Genomic DNA, 19,864 nt, shown 5'->3' on the forward strand with positions numbered 1-19,864 from the left:
ATGCTATCCCATCAAATCGGCTCCATTTTTAAGTTCAGCATTATTATTTCTTGCCTACCAGCATTATTATTATAAAAGGTTTAACAAAACACTCTCGTACTATTCATTTTTAACGAAAACCCATATTTATACTTTTTTCTATTAGTATTCACTATACCTTTAAAAAAAACTTTTTATTAAAATGGAAGTTTTTTTAGATTTTTTGTTAGTTTTTCTTATTATTATTTGTCTTCCAAATATCTAAAGACATCCCTATCTTCAATTCCAAACCACGTGTCATAATATGTACTTGTCAAGTGTCTTAGGATTTTTCAAAGTGGGTTCATTTTTGCTCACGACTTCGAATCTTGATGGTGGAAAGATTTTTCAATTTGACAAATGGGCTGACACACCACATATCATTATATTATTATAAATTAGAGAAACACTTGAAAAGTAAAACTTCTCTCCTCTTACAATGTGATGTACCATCTCCTATTTCGAGCACACTTGAAAAATTTCTCTGAGTGGTGGTAGTACTCATCACTCGTTTGGAAGTGTTTTTCAAATAAATGAAAGCGTTTTTGGTGAAAATGTTTTGAAACCAACCCTTAATAAAATTCAACTGGATCATAGAAAATCACTTGAAGTACTTCTTGCAAGAAGCATATATTTGGTGATTTTTCCAAAAAACACATAAAGTACTTTTTGGACCTAAAATCAATTTTACCAAAATTGCTAAATCAACTTCACAAAAATTATTTTCAGTCATTTAAAAACATTTTCAAACGAGTTTAGAAGTTAATGAGAAAAATATTTCATTTGGCGTGGAATTGGCACCAAATAATTTAATTGATTAAAAGTCTAGACCGGCCACATCGGACATCAAATATTGAAAAGTAATATAAGTTGCCGAAAAACGTTACACAATATGTCATGGTCGGCAAAAGTTTGATATTGATTCCACCACCAACAAATAATGGAGGATTTTAGCAATGCTTTCATGTATTTTCTTTTGATTTGTTTCTCCAACCTTTAATTTGGTTTCGAGACTCCGTATTTTTTGAAAATGGTCAATTTATAATATATCATCAAATTTGTCGATTGAGATTATTTTCGTTTATTTAAGAAGAAAAAGAGAGAGCATATAATGTGAAAATTTTGTCCCTTAAATATAAAATCACACATCTTATAAGATTAGGATTGCTAAAAATCAAACTTGAGATCGACCGGACATATCAGAAGAAGGTTACGAGATTTAGGAACATAGATAAAGTTTTCTCATTTTTATCACAAATAATGATATTCTTATGAAATCTAACATGATAAATTTGGTGAATAACGCTTTATTGCAATAGCATAAGACAATTATGCCTATACATCTTGGTGCAGATTCGATCCTCCCTCATTATTCTCTTCGTAACAGCTAACTATTTGACTCATTATTTCTATTGTGGTACTAAAAAAATGACAAAATTGATTATATTGGGCCTTATTTGTCCAGCACAAAATTTGGGCTGATGACCCAAATACTTTTGGGCCGTTGACCCAAACTTGAAACCCTCTTTCAGTTCTCGCTCCTCACTCCTTCTCCAGCTTCCTCTGCATTTTCTAGTCAATCCATTTCCCACCGGAAAAACCAACACCAACAAACAATGGCTTCCACCTCCAGCTCCAACTTCACTCCTTTCCGATAGCCGCGTCACCATGGACTCCGTTCTTGCCCTCCGCCCCCTCCCCAGCTGCTTCGCGCCGTCCCGAAATCCCCGCTTCTCAAGTTTCGCCGCAAACCGCCGCATCAAAATCCAAACTTTCGCTTCGAAATTCCCGAAAACCCCCCGAATTCCACTATCGATTCCGCACAATACCCGCCTTTTTAGCCTTCTAGAAGCTTCCAGAAGTGTCGGCTCCGGGGAAGAAGAAAGGCCGGCTCTTTCCGCCGAACGCATTGTCAGGCAGGTAGTGTTGGGGCTGTTCTGCTTTGTTTTCGGGTTTGCGCAGCTTCGGGTGGGTCGGGGTGTTGCGGTCGCGGCGCCGCTGGTTTCGGAGGCGGTTTTGGATAAGGAGGAGGTGAATTATGAGTACTCGGAGTATACGAGGAGACTGTTGGAGACGGTGGGTGTGTTGCTGAAGAGTGTAGATGAGGTTAGAGGAGGAAATGGGGATGTGAAGCTCGTCGAGGCGGCATGGAAGGCAGTGAGGGGGAAGAAGGATGAGTTGCAGGACGAGATATTGGGTAGGCTCCATGGGGAGCTTAGGGAGTTGAGGAGGGAAAAGGAGGGGCTGGTGAAGCGGTCCGACGAGGTTGTGGCCGAGGTGGTGAAGGTGAAGAGGGAATTGGAGAAGTTGGCAGGCAATGCGGGTGAGGAGAAGGCGGAGGAGATGGAGGAGAGGATGGAAGAGAGGCTGGGGAGTCTGGAGGAGGAGTATAATGGCATTTGGGAGAAGGTTGGAGAGATTGAGGATCGGATTTTGAGGCGAGAGACAGGGGCATTGAGTTATGGAGTGAGGGAACTTTGTTTTATTGAGAGGGAATGTGAGCAGTTGGTTCAGAGTTTTACCCGCCAAATGAGGAGGAAGAATCTTGAGAGGTATTCATTGCACAGTCATATTTATGTTCATGAATTCGAATTGGACTGGAAGTTGTATAATTTTTTATCCTGTAAATTAGTAATTCTTGGTGAAATTATGATGTCGAAAGTGATTAACTTATCGAAGTTTAGTTGATATCTTAGTTGATGTACTGCTTACTGTCTGTACGCATAATTCTTTGCCGGTGGATTTGATAAAATTGCACACTAATTCATATTTTTCTCATTTCGCAATGTTTTGCTTGATTGGATGCTTTTTATTCAACTTTGAAAGTAATATCTTTTGAGAAAAGGAAAAATTAGTAATCAATTTCGTCGTGTGAGTATCAATTGTTATGTGGTTGCAGTGTGCCAAAAGACTCGGTTACCAAGCTTTCTAAATCTGATATACAGAAAGACTTGGAAAATGCACAAAGAAACAATTTGGCGCAAATGATTCTGCCAAATGTTGTGGAAGTTGACGATCCGGGACCTCTCTTTAATTCGACAGATTTTGCTAAACGTATAAAACAAGGCCTTAAAGATTCAAGGGAGCTGCAAAAAAAGACTGAGGCTCAAATAAGGAAAAATATGAAGAAGTTCGGCAGCGAAAAGCGTTTTCTTGTAAAAACACCAGAGGATGAGGTGGTGAAGGGATTTCCGGAAGTTGAATTGAAGTGGATGTTCGGAGATAAGGAGGTTGTGGTTCCGAGAGCTGCTGGCCTCCATTTGTTCCATGGGTGGAAGAAGTGGCGTGAAGATGCTAAGGCAGACCTTAAAAGAAATCTATTAGAAGATGTTGATTTTGGTAAACAGTATGTGGCCCAGAGACAGGTCGTTTTTGCATCCTCTTCATTGTTGTCATTTTTTTTGTAAATTTTCTTTTGCATCCTCTTCATTGTTGTCATTTTTCCGAGTTAATGTAAAGGTTGACTAACTTTCATGTGAAGTTATATGGTATAGTTTGATAGACTAAAGTTATATGCTGTTTATCAAATGTTGATTTCAGGAACTTATTCTTCTGGACCGCGACAGGGTGGTGTCGAAGACGTGGTACAATGAGGAAAAGAATAGATGGGAAATGGATCCAGTAGCTGTTCCTTTCTCTGTGTCAAAGAAACTAGTGGAGCATGCCCGAATTAGGCATGATTGGGGTGCCATGTATATTGCACTCAAGGGCGACGACAAGGAATATTATGTTGACATTAAGGTAATGCAACGCTTTGTTAAATTTTTCGTGCTGTTTGCTATTTTAATTATGTTTCTAATCTTTAAATTCTCATACTAGGAATTTGAAATGCTATTTGAAGATTTTGGAGGGTTTGATGGGCTGTACATGAAAATGCTTGCCTGTGGTATTCCAACTGCTGTTCACCTGATGTGGATTCCTCTTTCTGAGTTGGATATCCGTCAACAATTTCTCTTGCCCATAAGGCTTTCTCATCAATTGTTTAATGCGTTGTGGAAGACTAGAGCAGTATCGTATACAAGAGATTGGGTTCTTCAGAAGTTCAAAAATATAAATGACGACATAATGATGACAATAGTTTTTCCTCTTGTGGAGATTATACTACCCTACTCTGTATGTTCATTTCTCACCTGTTTAGTTGCTTTTTTTACTAAAATGATTATGATTCTTTGTTTCTATCTTTTTTTCTTATAACAGGTAAGAATACAGTTGGGGATGGCATGGCCCGAGGAAATTGATCAAGCTGTTGCCTCAACATGGTACTTGAAATGGCAATCTGAGGCAGAAATGAATCATAAATCCAGAAGAACGGATGACATCCAATGGTATTTTTGGTTTCTCGTTAGAAGTGCCATATACGGATATGTTTTATTTCATCTCTTTCGTTTTATGAAGAGAAAAATTCCCAGACTTCTTGGTTACGGGCCATTACGCAGAGATCCAAACATGCGGAAATTGCAGAGAGTGGTATTGCCTGCTTCCTTTTTCTGTTAACAACTTTACGTTTGAAGCTTATGACAATCAAACTGTTGCTTGTGTGTTGGAGCATTGTACTATTGTTTCTTGTCATTTACAATCTTATTTTATTTTGCGTTATTTGAGGTTAGTCTATACATATTTCTTAATAGCACCACCAATTACGTTTTCATAATCTTAATGACTTGCAAAGCTGTGTTGCAAATACTTTGTGAACCTTAGTATTGTATAATATTTTAATGTCTTGAATATATTGTTGAACTAAAGCAGCAGATTCTTTTGGGGGTCTGAGTAGTCTCTATGAATCCTATGTTTTCATTTTTGGATTGTGAAAGAAAATGGGATACAACTTAGGTGACCATTGATAATCAATATTTTTTGAAAAGCAGCAATTTTTGGTTTCTTATTTCTTGACATGGAAGTGGTATTCATATCAAGATCTTTAACCATAATGTTTAGCTTCATAGTTGTGCATCCTTTAGTTGATCCCCTCTTTTGCTCATCTCTTGCAGAAATATTATCTTAATTACCGCGTGAGGACAATTAAAGGTAACAAAAAGGCTGGTGTTGATCCTATAACAAGGGCTTTCGACCAAATGAAGGTTCATACTTGGAACTTAAAGTTCTTCTGTGTGTTATAACTAAATGAGTTTTGATAAATTAAATGGTGAGATCTATGGCTGGTTGCAGAGGGTGAAGAATCCACCAATACCGTTGAAGGACTTCGCCAGTATTGAATCCATGAAAGAGGAAATTAACGAAGTTGTGGCATTTCTGAAAAATCCTGGTGCATTTCAAGAAATGGGTGCCCGTGCACCTCGGGTATGTTACATAATTTATGGTTATTTCGAGAATGTTCTGTAGTGTATTCTATATAATTTACATTAAAAAGGATGTTATAGGTAACTAGCTTTTCAAACTTTGTTTTAGAATTTTTCTTGGTCATGTTTGTTTTAGAATTTTTCAGCATGTTAGTTTTGCTGAATGCATAGCCATAGTACATGATATTTGAATGTTACCTTGGTGCTACGAGCATCTGTTGATCTTTCTTCTTTTTATTTTTCTTCAATTTTTCAATAGAGGATCCATCTCAGATACATACATTACAGTTCTGCTTGTTGACACTGTGGGTACTGGGTATAGTTAAGTAGTTGATCAGCTCCTGAGATTGTTTATTCTTTATATTTGCAGGGGGTTCTGATTGTAGGGGAGAGGGGAACAGGAAAGACATCTCTAGCACTGGCAATAGCTGCTCAAGCTAAGGTGCCTGTTGTTAACATTAAAGCTCAAGAGTTGGAGGCTGGACTGTGGGTTGGGCAAAGTGCATCAAATGTTAGGGAGCTGTTTCAAACAGCGAGAGAACTGGTAGCTGTCTATCTATCTAGCTGAGTCACTTTGTGTGGATTATGAAGTAAATTTCCTGTATCTTTCTATGTTTAAATCTTTTGCTGAGGCACTTTATGTCATTTTCAGGCACCTGTAATCATATTTGTGGAGGATTTTGACCTCTTTGCTGGTGTACGTGGAAAATTTATCCACACTAAAAATCAGGATCACGAGGCTTTTATTAATCAACTGCTTGTGGAACTTGACGGGTAACTCTCAGCTCTTATTTTGGTTATTGGACTAACAGTCCTTGATTAGCATTCTTTTATGGGCTTTTGTAGGGTTATATATAATTCTTTATGGGTATTTTGTATAGAGTTGAGTGTCCTTTTTGCATGACTTGAACTGTGTTCATAGTGATTTTAGGAACGATCTGCAATTTATTCTACACTTTCTGCAGGTTTGAGAAACAAGATGGGGTTGTATTGATGGCTACTACTGGTAATCTCAAGCAAATTGATGAGGCCTTACAGCGCCCTGGTCGCATGGATAGAGTATTTCATCTTCAAAGGCCAACTCAAGCAGAAAGGGAGAAGATATTACATATGGCTGCAAAAGAAACAATGGATAGTGAACTAATTGATTTTGTAGACTGGAGAAAGGTAATTGCTGAATCAGTTTCTTATCTTATTTGTTCTCACACTAAAGCCATTGTTAAGGTGGATAAGTTTCCTTTGTGGGTTGGGAACTTGTTACCTTATTATATGCCATCATATTTATTCTTAAATTCTTTTCTAGTAATTTGCACTTTACATTTCAACATTCTCTGCCTTCAGGTTGCTGAAAAGACAGGTCTTTTGCGACCTATCGAATTAAAGCTGGTGCCTGCATCCTTGGAAGGTAGCGCTTTTAGGAGCAAGTTTCTTGATACTGATGAACTTCTGAGCTACTGTAGTTGGTTTGCGGTAAGAAACAATTGATACCGTTCTCTCATTGTCTTTGACAGAAAGCACGCATGTATCATTTGGTTGACTGTGTATTGGCCACATGCTTTATATTGTCTCCTGTTTTGTCTATTTATCTTTGTTTAACTATTACTCAATTTTTGTCTGTAGGGTGGCTTTCTAGTATTATTTTTTTCTTAATATCATTCAAGGCTTTGTGGTTGTTTGTATCAACTCAAGGCCTAGAGTGCTTATTACTCACGGTACAAAAGCAAGGGGGCATCACCCCTTAGGATCTTTTCTCGTGTTTCTATAAGAGAAGGGATCTACTGGGCTGGGCCACCTTCGGTTATGCGTTTCAGTTTTAGTTGTTTTAGTGGTGGGGGCGGATGGCAATTCATGTCATTTTCATATGCAGTTTCCTAAATGAAATGGTGTTATTGCTTGTTCTTGCAGACTTTCAGCACTTTCATTCCTGAATGGGCGAGGAAAACCAAAATTGGCAAAAAGCTAAGCAAAATGCTGGTGAATCATCTAGGGCTAGCATTGACTAAAGAGGATCTGCAGAGTGTGGTTGATCTGATGGAGCCATATGGTCAGATAACCAATGGAATCGAACTTCTAAACCCTCCTCTTGAGGTACCTAATTATATAAGTTCATTTTTATCTTTGATGGAAGCTTATATTTATATAAAAGAGTGAATTAATATAAGTTAATTGGTTTTCCAGTGGACAAGGGATACCAAGTTCCCACATGCTGTTTGGGCTGCTGGTCGTGGTCTCATTGCCCTTCTATTGCCAAACTTTGATGTTGTTGATAATATATGGCTGGAGCCATTGTCTTGGCAGGTTTGTCCTCTTAAATATCATGTTTTTAGATCTCTCAATGAATGTTTTGCATCTATAGTTAATTGATGTATTAGTTACAGCCTACCTGGACTGAGTGAAGGTGTTGCTACTTGATTTTGTATGTTTTATTAAATGGCGCCTCCTCGTATATGGTGAATTTATATGCCATAGTTGTAGTTACTTGGGAAAAAAAGGTGTTCAATTTACAGCATTAGACCTGGGAAAACTGTGGAGAAATTTAAGCTTCTTTTAACAGGGAATCGGATGCACAAAAATAACCAAGGTGAAAAATGAAGGGTCCAGGAGCGCGAATTCTGAATCAAGATCATATCTTGAAAAGAAGCTTGTGTTTTGTTTCGGTTCACATGTTGCATCACAAATGCTACTGCCTTTTGGGGAAGAGAACTTTCTTTCTTCTTCAGAGTTGACGCAGTCACAGGAGGTTGATTTTTTCTCTGCTTTGTGCTTCTCAATCTGTACGAAGCAAAAACTATCTCTAGGATATGCAACCATAACTCACTTTTCTGTTTTTTGTCTTCCCCGCTTTTGCAACAGATAGCTACACGGATGGTCATTCAGTATGGTTGGGGGCCTGATGATAGTCCGGCAATATATTATCGCACTAATGCGGTATTCTTCTTTCTTTAAATTTAAAAGTTGGTCATGTGATATAGAATGAGGTAGCAAGTGGCGATATTTTCTTCGCACTTCTAAAAATCCCATTAAATCTCGAGCCCTAATTGTTTTTATCTGCTTTAAGGGTCCGATAGGCTTTTTGTTTACTGATATGTTACATGTTTTCATTGGCTTAGTCTACTGCTTTAAGCATGGGGAACAACCATGAGTATGAGATGGCAGCTAAAGTTGAAAAGGCATGAACGACTGTGACTCTTATTTCTTACTAATCAATTAGTGATATATTGGCTGGTCTAACTTACTAGAATTATATTCTTCTTATAGATATACGATTTAGCATATTATAAAGCGCAAGAAATGCTTCACAAAAATCATCGAGTTCTTGAAAAGATAGTTGACGAGTTGCTTGAGTTTGAAATCTTGACTGGAAAGGTAAACTATCTGTATTGATTTTCCAATTGGCATATCTCTTAATTCGACTAGTAGCCAAATCTCCTTTTATCCCGTTAATTTAATCTCCATATATCTATGTTCGTTGACTTAGTTGTATGATATCTGCAAACTACAAGTGACATCTATTTGTTGCTTCAATTTGAGATAGACTCTTCTTGGTAATGGCAGGATTTGCAAAGAATTTTTGAAGAAAATGGCGGTGTTCGGGAAAAAGAGCCCTTTTTCCTTTCTGGATCTCATGATAGGGAGGTATATCTAATCTGTTAGTAGTTACGTGCTTCTGATGGTGCAAAGTTTTGAATTTCCTTTTCGCTTATTGTATGAAGTTTTTATCTGTCAAATTCGTCGTTAGAAGTTCTGCTCATTTATAATACCTAAATAAAGAGTTTTCTGAAAATCTAAAAACATTAACATCTTATAAAACCTAACGAGTCTCTCTCTTTCATTTTGTTATTGTCTTCGTTCTTTCCAGCCACTGTCTGGCAGCTTTCTCGAAGGTGGGAGTGTATCAGGAACAGCTCTTTTAAGCGCAGCAGAATAGATTACCGAGAAATAGATAGCTGTAGAACCAATTCCCATTTTTGGTTCGAAGGTAATATCCGTCCTATTTACAATGAGATTCGCTGCTTGTTTGCGGTGCAATGTGGTCTTTGTTGTCCTCACGTTTCATGCCCATCGTTTTCTGTTTTTTCGGTATGGGAGATGTAAGCCAGTTATAGAGGAAATAGTAATAGCTTGAGAAGAGGCATACATTTTTCCTTCTCAACCACCATTTTTCAGTAGTATGTGGTTAGAATTGTTAATAGAATGATACATTTTGAAAGCATGTCTTCGGTTTGTTATTTTTGTGTTTATCCGTCTGGACAACGAACATATGTAACTCATGTATACCCCCTCTTTCGAACCTTGAATTAACGCAAACTGCATAAAGGTACCGCTTGGTTGCAATTACTGGAGGTACAAAGAATTTTCGATTTGAAACAATGTAATTCGTTTTCGTTGAATGTTCATCGTTGTATCCTGCTATGAATGTGCGGTATAAATTAGTCGAAAGAACAGAAAAAATACATTTACACGAACGAAAATAAAACACGAAGAAAATCCCTGCAGAATGAGTTCCTACAGAAGACCCATGACTGGTGAGGTGCTGAATATAGGCTTCTCCTTGCCAATTTTCTGGCTTCTACTCTCGCAAATGCTTTTCCTCCTCGGTTTCGCCTCTCCGAGCATTGTTATTATGTCTCTCATGGACGGCCTGTCTTTCGGGAGCTTTGCCGTACAGAGAAGCGCGATTCGGAGGACAAGAAGCATTTCTTCCTGAACATGCTTGCATTCACCGGCTATGCTAGGATCCAGTGTTTCTTCTAAGGCTCTCTTGCTCCTCATCTTCCTTCGAACCCACTCCACGATATCCACAGATTCCCCGAACGCAGGGTCTACTGGCATCTTTCCGGTTATAAGCTCTAACAGAACTACGCCGTAGCTGTAGATGTCAGTCTTTTCATCTACCTTCAATGCGTATCCGTATTCTGTTAACAATGGAAGAGAGAATAAAGTTCATGTTAACATGGTAACTAGTTTTTGACAGTAAAACCTTATTCTGGTAATTAACATACCAGGTGCAATGTAACCGTAAGATCCCGCCACCATTGAAACTGTCTCGTTCTTGTGGATCATCATCCTTGCTAGCCCGAAATCCGCCACTCTGGCGTCAAGGTTTGCATCCAGCAAAATGTTGTTCGATTTGATATCTCGGTGAATAACTGGCGGCTGACAGTCGTGGTGGAGATAGTTCAGACCTTGTGCAACACCCACTGCTATGTTATACCTCGAAACCCAGTCGACCAACAACTTTCCGGCTTGATTTCCATGCAATGCAGTCCCGAGGTTCCCGTTCGGCATGAACTCGTATATCATCACAACGTCGCTTTCGTTATGAAGGTACCCTAGCAACCGAACAATATTTCTATGCCGGAGCCTGCCGAGGAGGTTCACTTCACCAAACAGATCATCACCACTTTCAACGTCTGTCCCCGGTGTCCATAGCTTCTTAACTGCTACAACCGAATGGGGTCGATGGATTTCGGCCTTGTAAACAACTCCGCTCCCGCCCATGCCAATGATATTCGATTCTTGTATGCAAGCCAGAATGTCAGCACTTGTGAAGTTAATTCTCTGAAATGCCACTAACCTCCAAGGCCACTCTTGATTGGTCTTGTTAAACCAACTGTCGAAGCTGTTATACAAGTACCATTTCCGATACATCCATCTCCCTGCGAGAAACGCGATTCCCACAGTCAAAATTACTGAGATTCCAACGATGAATCCAGTAAGGATGTGTTTGATGTGCATGTTTCGAGTAGGAGCTGCTGTCGCGGCTAAACTGTGAGGGCATGGTGGAAGTATGCCTCCGCAAAGACCGGCATTGCCTACGAGATCATTAGGGTTTAGGGTCATTAGGATACCATTTGCAGGTACCGGACCTTCAAGCCTGTTGTAAGACAAGTTAAGCATCTCCAAGGCTGGTGAGCTTCCAAAACTTTCCGGGATTTGACCTACCAAAGAATTGTTGGACAGGTCGAGAACTGACAATGTAGGCATTGTCGCTATTGATTGAGGGATTTCCCCGTTGAACTGGTTGTTTCTGAGGTTCAGGTTCACCAGCTTCTCGCAAGAAGCTATGCTCTCTGGAATTTTTCCGGAGATGTGGTTGTTTGAAATGTCGAGGACTGAGAGTGACGGACAGTCTTGGAACTGGTCCGGTAGCTTGCCTTGCAAGTTGTTATTGGAAGCCATGAAGGTTTGAAGATTAGGAAGCGAAAGGATACTCGAAGGAAGAGATGATTCGAGGCGGTTCCAAGAGACATCGAAGAAGGAAAGAGACGCAGACAGAGTAATGTCAACAGGAATTTGGCCAGTAAGATTGTTTTTCGCCAATTCTAGCCTCTGAAGAATTGGAAGATTTCCCAGACCAACTGGAATGGATCCCGAAATAAGATTGTTTTGCATACGAACACGAACCAATGACAAACATATCGAAAGCCCTACTGGGATTGGTCCGGAGAAGGAGTTGTTGAACAGGATGAGTTTAGTGAGATTGCCGGAATCACACAAACCTGGTGGGAGATCGCCCGACAATGAGTTCGATGACACGTCTAACCATTGCAACGGGGAATTCCTTCCGAGGTTTGTTGGAAGAGGACCTGTCAACGAGTTCTTCCACAGCTCAAGTGTCTCTAACTTGGTTAACTCACCGAGGTTGGCAGGAACTGAACCTGTGAGCTTATTGCACATTAAGTTCAGAAGCTGCAGATTCGTCAATTGTGCAAGCTCTGCAGGAATCTCTCCGGAAATCTGATTATCGGAGAGATCCAAGAACGCTAGCGATGTAATGTTACCGAAATCTGGTGGGATTTTTCCTTTGAAATTGTTTTTGTACAAATAAACTGTGGTGAGTTTTTGCAGTCTACTCAATTCAGGTGGAATTTGGCCGCTGAGACTGCCAACTGCCAAGTCAAGATACTGAAGATTGGTGAGGTTGCCAAACTCTGCTGGGATTTCGCCTTCAAAAGTATTGTATCCGAGAATCATAGTCTCTAGTGATGAAAGCTGCCCGAGTTCTCTTGGAAGGTTTCCGGTGAGATTGTTGCCGGATAGGCCAATAAACTTCAGCTTCTGCAGGTTCTTGTAAGATGTAGGGATCGAACCTTCAAAGAAGCTCCCTCTGAAATCTAGGATTTCGAGGGATGTTGCGTATCCAAGATCATCCGGAAGAAATCCTGAGAAGTTGTTGCTTGATGCATTGACTGATGTGAGTCCTGAAGCCCTTCCGAAACCCGTTGGAAACTCGCCAACAAAGTTGTTTTGGCTCACGTCAATGCTCTTCAGCGACGTAAGATTGGTTATCATCCTTGGCAACGATGTTTCAAATGCGTTGCAAGATATGTTGAGGATCGAAAGACTGCGCAAGCCTTGAATGTGATCGGAAACATGGCCGCTGAGGTTCATGTTGGAGATGTCCAGTTTCTCTACGAACCCTTTTGAGTTGCACCAAACTCCGGTCCAGTTGCAATGTGGCGAACCTCCCTCAACTGCGTTGCTCGGCATTTTCCAATCATTGAGGCCGCCGGTTGGATCAACGAGACTAGCTTTGATCGAAAGTAAGGTCGACCACTCCACATTCTGCGCAGTTTGAGCAAAAACAAGAGTGGTGGCAGCGAAGCAGTAGAAGAACACCAAGAGGGTTGACATTTTTGTTACTCTTCTATATGTTCCGTTCCTCTTCTTATCAGAACGGTGGCATTTTCTGAGGGAGTAAGAGAGTGTCAAGAAATTCGTTCTGGATTTGATTAACTAATGACAGATGGGGGATTAACTTATTGTGAATGCGTGGGTTCTTGGGATCTGCAGCAGCTAAATTATATGGAGTTCTTGGAAGCTAATGAGTGAATGACTGTCGAGGTTTGGAGGTATTGGAAATCTCCCAGACAGCAAAACATGGAGAGGATGTGTTTTACAGATGATAATGCTTCCATTATTCTTCTTATAATTCGTCTTTAGTCAACTCGACATGCATTATTTGTTAATTATTAACTATAATTTTTCTCGAAAATTTGTACTTTGATCTTCTGTTAAGTTTACGAAACAGTTCGTTTTTGTTTCATGATTACTTGGCAAATCATGACATTATTCATTTGCTCTATAGTATTTTAATTTCTATTTTGTTTCGCGAATCTGTCTGTGAAAAAGAAGTAACTTTCATACTTTCAATGCTTCTTTTTTTTTCCTGCTCTTTAACACTTGGACTGAATGAATGAAAAGAGAATCAACTAATCACCACAGCATGAGTTAATAGTTAGGGATGAATTACAGGCTCGTGTCCCATACGACACATCTTAAGTTCGATTCTTGAGGCTGGAGCAACACACAATGGTGCCAAAGGGAGACTGAAATGCCTCAGTCGGTCTCCCGACCGCCTAGAGAGTGGACTGCTGCAGCAAAGTCACTAGTTGGTCCCCTTTATAAAAAAAAATAAAATAAGGAAATGAAAAGAAAATCAGCTGATAAAAATAAAGAGATGAGTATAGAAGTGGAAAACGGGAGTGCGAAAATCACTAGACTATGAAATTAAGGATTGAATTAATATTATTTATGGGTTAAATGATTAATGGAATAGAGAATGAAGTGAGTTGTTTAATTGGTCATGGACATGATTAATTTGAGCATATGGGAATCTCTCCATGTTAAAAGGTGCAAAAACATTAGAAGATAGACAACTTGGAACTTTCTTCATCTCTAGAGAGAGAAAGAGAGAGGAGAGAGAGGGAGAGGGACCTCCAAATTCCAGTCACTTCCATAACTTCACATGCACTCATCTGGCTGATTGCAATTATTTATTCATAAATCTAAAAAAATAAAAATAAATAATTGAATTGCAATTGTGGGATGGAAGAAGATAGATAATAATTGAAAAAGCATAAAAACATGAAAAGGCTGGAGGCCATGTGAAAAGAAAAGGATTTAATTCAATCAAATTATTTGTCATATTATTATTGACACAGAAATCAGAAAATACGAGTCCAAAAATGATTAGGGAGAGAGGGTGCATGATTACAAGGTTAGGTGCCCCCACATGCTGATATGCCAAAAAACAAAAGCCACTAAAGCTAAAGCGCCACCGCCACGGCCGCCGCCACCACCACTAATCATTCATCCATCCATTTTATTAATAAATCAAGATGGAGGAGGGAATCAATGAAATTGTGGGCATCACACTATATGGATGGAGATATGGAATTATAGTAGTTCTTCGTCAGTTAGTAGGTTGATATGATATTTTAGTGGTTGATGAAGAATTTCAGGTTCGTCTTCGACATGGCATGTTCTGTGTTTGATTTTTTGCTTTGGTGAATTACACAATTGTGGACATGAAAGGTTGAAATGCCTTTATAAGTCTTCCTGGTTCTTGAAAAGATGGACTACCGTAATAACACAACTTGCTGGCCTTTTAAAAAAAAAAAAAAATACGGGTATTAACTATTTATTTAAAATCGCTTCACGATGTGTGAAATAATGAAATGTTCATGACAAGAATTAAATAGCTAAATGATTTTTTATTTGAGATTAGGGTGAATTTTTGCTAAGATGATTTTTTTATACAAAGTTATATTTACATTAAGGAGGCCGGTGAATAAATTAGTTGCGAACACATTGTTTATGAGACTCAAACTTACTCACAAGTGGAGAAGAATATTACTAAATTATAGTACTAAATGACCCGCTAAGATTATCTTTGAAAAAAATACTTAGCTATGAATATCATATTATAATTAAATTATGGAATGTGCTCAAGTTAGCACTTAAGTGCTAACGTACAATTTCACACCATGGTTGAGAAGTTTGGACAGGTGTTGCTTCTGGACTTTTGGGCTTGAAGTAAAAGGTCCAAGGAAAATCAGGAACAAAGTGAACAGACCTAACAGACTTCTACTGTGGTGGTGTGCCCAATTCTACTCTGATTATCCCAATACTGGGTCACAACATGATGACAGAGCCCAACGTAGTGAAACTCAAAACTTGTCATCTGTCGACTTCTCTACTCGATCAATCAGCACAGCGGGAGGCTATAATTTTATAATTTTACAATCCACCAGTATATGAGATGCACTCGTGTTTTGGATGACAGATTTTTTTTTAACAAAAGGATTATAATAGATTAGACAAATCGAACTACACATAAGGTGTAATCGTTAGACTACAATAGTAACCTTATGTTTAGTTCTAAACCCACACAAGGCTGTTAGAAAGAACCATGACTTGGGGATTAGCCATCAACTACAAAGTAGGCTACTTTTTTCTCGCTTAGAGCGATTCGAAAGGGCTAAGTTCAAGATAGAACGATCCCCGCGTCCCCAAACTCCTAAAGGATGACTAAATTTATATGGTTGAATGTTGACAATTTTAATATTATGAGATTGTACATACTACATACCGATGCATATGCACCGGATAAACTCCGTTCCACTTCCATGAATCATGGTTCTTCTTAGTATCTTGATTCTTGGAAATACAAGCTCCTAATTGTTTCAATGTTATTTTATACATATGCCGCATGTGATATTAAAATGTATTAAGCTTAGCATTACGGATAATTGAGTTGCTTAGGACAATGTCGAGTTAAGAAAACAACAAAATCAATCTCCATAAGGAGATGCTAAAGTATGAATCTCCTCATTTGCAATCCCCAATTATATTTGGGATTGGAAAACAAACAAGAATTACACATCAATCATAGTCATAAGTTTATAGAGAATAACGAAACATAAATATGTTATATATGTCACTTAATTTAGCTTGATGAGCAAACAAGTATTAAACATCATAAATATAATTGTTGGAACCGAGTAATAGCATTCTAAATCCTTGGAACCGAGTCCCAAAAGAAAGAAGTCAAAGTCCTAAGACCTTGTGCGCTAGTACATATAATATATACACTTTAAAATTTAATAAAAATGAAACTGCATATGGAAACCGTCAAATAGTAAATATTGGACAGCATATAGTATTGTATTAATATATTAATATGTTAATATTCAGCAAGAAAAGTGACATGATTAGGGCTATGGTTAGCAATTTTCTAAATCACTCTGTCTAGGGCAGCTTAGGTTACGTGTTAGGTGGTTGGTCACCGACACTTATTATATGCTTGTTTCTAATGTTTTCAATATGGTATAGTACTTTATAATTTATGTGTTCTTTTATTTTGCAATTTATGTATTCAAATACAATTATGTATATTTTTAAGTATAAGTAGACAATTATTTATTTGATATATAATAAATTTAATAAAAACTAAAAAAAACCATTTAGGCGCTAAGCCTCTGCTCGCCGTCCGATTAGCGCCTAGCGCCTTTTAGCATTACGGCCGATTAATCTCCACTTGTAAGTGAAAAACACATTAAGTTCGACTTTCATAAATAATGAGTTTAATAATAAATTATTGCGAGTTCATTTGATGGCTTATATATCCTATGCCCCTACCCTATATTGTTGTATAACAATAAATGATTATGGCACTAATCTAGGTTCTGATAGAAGCTAAACATTCAAATATTATAATTAGGTTATCCTTTTCAAAAGAACAAAGAAATTACAGTGACTGGAAAGTAATGGTTAATTCATAATTCAGAAAGGATAAAAAGACATGAACTGATGAGAATATAAAGTTGGAGTCTGGATCCCCATGTGTTGGGGAGATATGGAAGAGCACAGCAAAGAAATTAATTAAATAAAAAGTAATTATTATGAGCCAAGGACCAGACTTGCCGGGACGTTACATCTTTTCCTTCTTTTTCCCTCTTCATCCCCTTTACTTTGGTTGCCTTTTATGCCAATGTCTCTCTGATGAGCTTGAGCAGTAGTGCTTCGCCTTTGCAGCTGAAAGTTCAGGCATATAGGATATACTGGAGCATGGTAGAATTCTCAGTCTAACCTTCTTTCTTTTCATGGAAGCTGAAGATGATGAGTCTTTGAAGTACATGATTCTACAGATGAAGTTGATCGAGTTCTTCTGCTGATCAACTATCTAAGTTGGCATGGCCCTCTCTTCCTCTTTCTCTTTAGGTGTTTGCTTGACAACAAAACGTTCTTGAACTTTATATTTGTGTTCTTAGTGGTAAGTGTGGAATATATTGGTGGGGGTAGGGAGGGAGAGCTATATATTGGTGGGGGTAGAGAGGGAGAGCTATATATTGGTGGGGGTAGAGAGGGAGAGAGAGGAGGAGAGAGATAGAGGAGGGGGTGGGGGTAAGAATTTCTTTAGTTTGGTACTAGCCGATTAGCACACATTTTGTGTGTGTGAATAATTTCATTTTGTTTTTTTGTTTTTTTTTATTAAGGAGTTTGATTAGTTTTTAAAATTTTAAAAAGAATATGCAAAAATGATGGTGAGATGATTTTTCTTAATAAGTGCATATTTTATCTTAATATTACATAATTACTATTTTATCCTCCTTATGTAAATATTGTGTATCAAAGTGAGGGTAAAATAGGAAAAATAGGGATGTTTGTCATTTTCTCAAAAGATACAAAATTACTATTTTACCCTCATTATGTAGTATTGTGTATCAAAAGTGAGGGCAAAATAGGAAAAAATGGACAAAAATTTGACAAAAAGGGTTCTCTTAATAATAACTAGAAGATGAGCACGCACTTTGTGTGTGAATAATTTCATTTTCTTTTTTGTTTTTGATTAAGGAGTGTGATTACTTTTTAAATTTTTTAAAAAGAGTATAAGACAATGATGATGAGATCTCTTAACAAGGGCATATTTTTCTTAATATTACATAATTACCATTTTCCCCTTTTTATGTAAATATTGTGTATCAAAAGTGAGGGTGAAATAGGAAAAAATGAGAATATAATTGTCATTTTCTCAAAAGATACAAAATTACTATTTTGCCCTCCTTGTGTATTAAAAGTGAGGATAAAATTGAAAAAAAGAATGACAAAAAGTTGACAAGAAGGGTTTTCGTAATAGAATAGATAATAATATAGATATGACAAGTCCCAAAGGGTACGGATTGAAATAAAATAATATATAATTTTTATCTTTTTTGAGTTAGATAAGGAAACAGTAGCACCACTTTATTCCAGCAATACAATATTATGTTAAAAATTATGTACACGTGACATTGTATATGACAGAAAACACCACAATAGTTTTGCGATTCTGCAATATAAGTTGCTTTCAATATATAGTGAACCTTTGAAATTCGGGTTTTTGAGTCTTAGATGTATAGTTGTATACCAACTTTTGTAGGTCCATGAGAAAGCTTCGTATCCTCTAAGCCCGCCATCTGTATTCTATACAGGTACTTGCTACAATATTTGTTGGGTGCGAATTGACCACTATTCAGAAAATTAATGCCCTAAACAATTAAATCTTATCATGGATGCAATCCCTTACTTTTTCTTTTATACAGACCCAGTTGGTTGAGTGCTACGCATATTTTTAATCTTGTATAGTGTTAGAAAGATCAAATTTGAAGACTAAATTTGTAAATTAAATGATGTGTCACCAACAAGAATAAGCATGCTTATCAACGTGTAAGTAATAAACCAATCATCAACTTTCATGTCTTTTAGTTTTCAAAACTTTGTCTACAAATTTAGTCTCTTTAGCATTACTCTTTCAATCTTATAATTAAGCTTACTGCTTAAAACCAACATTTTCTATATCGGGTGATGCTAAAGTGACTATTTACTTAAAACATGATGCATCAATTGTTGGTTAGATTCCTTGTTAAATCATTAAAGAAACTATCTAACTATCAACCGTTATATCATGTAGTCTGCAAAATATAGTCTAAAAACACGGTCCCCCAATATTTTTCATATCATAATGCTTATGACCACTAAGATTGTGATGATGATATTAATTAATAGTCTTGAATATCCTAAGATTCTATGCCACCAATAACCCACAGCTACTTGAACAATTGATGAATCTTGTTTTTTTTTCGCCCAATTTCTTGGTGTCTCTCAATACTCCTTTATAAAGTGGGGGGCATAAAGTTTGTGACATGTCTTGTTAACAAAAAAGGAACTAAAAGAGGGAGGGAAAAGAAGTTCCCAATCACAAAAGGAGGACGATGACCCTTCAACCTTTTTGACCCTTTAATCTTCAAGTTTTAGTAATGTATAAGGTCTTTCTTCGGGATGAAGAATGATCTTTGGTTTGGCTTTGTAAACAATTTATCTAAATTTTCCACACAAATATCGGTTCAAGATCATCCAGAACAAACTAAAAAAGGGAAGGATGGAGACAAATGATAAGAATGAATTAGTAATCCTTATGTCGTTTAATGCATACCAAATATCGACTTAAGCATGCTATATGTCATGCGATGAAAGAGAAATTATTCATGAGTGGTAACACTCGAGAATCTCTCTAAAAACTAAATGATCCAAATGTTTATATTTAATTTTTTTCAAAAAACAAATGATTCAAATTTAGGTGTAAAGAGTAGAGTTTTTGTTCGACAAAAAAAAAAAGGCATCAAATCAAATCAAAGCAACAGCAGAAATAATGAGTTTGCAGCTTCTCGAGTCCCAAATGAAATCAGTATTCCCAAATGCCAGAAGTGATGTTAAATACTTTC

At 37.6% G+C, this 19,864-nt stretch overlaps 2 protein-coding genes across 2 annotated transcripts; one reads left to right on the forward strand and one right to left on the reverse strand.

The window, feature by feature from the left end:
* The first annotated feature begins 1,566 nt into the window (after positions 1-1,566).
* On the forward strand, positions 1,567-9,650 carry LOC103935704 (probable inactive ATP-dependent zinc metalloprotease FTSHI 5, chloroplastic). The gene is made up of 19 exons (XM_009345513.3): positions 1,567-2,570; positions 2,918-3,383; positions 3,559-3,759; positions 3,838-4,131; positions 4,216-4,485; positions 5,007-5,096; positions 5,185-5,316; positions 5,686-5,859; positions 5,968-6,089; positions 6,281-6,482; positions 6,657-6,785; positions 7,221-7,403; positions 7,494-7,613; positions 7,870-8,055; positions 8,169-8,243; positions 8,426-8,485; positions 8,574-8,681; positions 8,871-8,951; positions 9,175-9,650. Exons 1-19 carry the CDS (start codon positions 1,687-1,689, stop codon positions 9,241-9,243), a joined length of 3,846 nt encoding a protein of 1,281 aa, XP_009343788.2. The 5' UTR covers positions 1,567-1,686; the 3' UTR covers positions 9,244-9,650.
* Positions 9,395-13,291, reverse strand: LOC103935703 (leucine-rich repeat receptor-like protein kinase PXL1). The gene is made up of 2 exons (XM_009345512.3): positions 10,319-13,291; positions 9,395-10,231 (listed from the first exon to the last, which is right to left on the reverse strand). The coding sequence occupies exons 1-2, from the start codon at positions 12,951-12,953 to the stop codon at positions 9,822-9,824; spliced, it is 3,045 nt and encodes a 1,014-aa protein (XP_009343787.2). The 5' UTR covers positions 12,954-13,291; the 3' UTR covers positions 9,395-9,821.
* Between the last annotated feature and the right edge of the window lie 6,573 nt (positions 13,292-19,864).

The sequence above is a fragment of a genome, unplaced genomic scaffold, assembly GCF_019419815.1.
Source record: "Pyrus x bretschneideri cultivar Hongxiangsu unplaced genomic scaffold, Pyrus_bretschneideri_v1 Contig11, whole genome shotgun sequence".
Taxonomy (NCBI): Eukaryota; Viridiplantae; Streptophyta; class Magnoliopsida; order Rosales; family Rosaceae; genus Pyrus; species Pyrus x bretschneideri.

What these genes read in the sequence shown, in the direction of transcription:
- LOC103935704 (XM_009345513.3), top strand. Translation starts at nt 1,687, where the DNA reads ATGGACTCCGTTCTTGCCCTCCGCCCCCTCCCCAGCTGCTTCGCGCCG. An exon ending in AGATTATACTACCCTACTCT is followed by an intron (nt 4,132 to 4,215) that starts GTATGTTCATTT and finishes TTCTTATAACAG; the next exon opens with GTAAGAATACAGTTGGGGAT. An exon ending in ATTTTGTAGACTGGAGAAAG is followed by an intron (nt 6,483 to 6,656) that starts GTAATTGCTGAA and finishes CTCTGCCTTCAG; the next exon opens with GTTGCTGAAAAGACAGGTCT.
- LOC103935703 (XM_009345512.3), bottom strand. Translation starts at nt 12,953, where the DNA reads ATGTCAACCCTCTTGGTGTTCTTCTACTGCTTCGCTGCCACCACTCTT. An exon ending in TTACGGTTACATTGCACCTG is followed by an intron (nt 10,232 to 10,318) that starts GTATGTTAATTA and finishes CATTGTTAACAG; the next exon opens with AATACGGATACGCATTGAAG.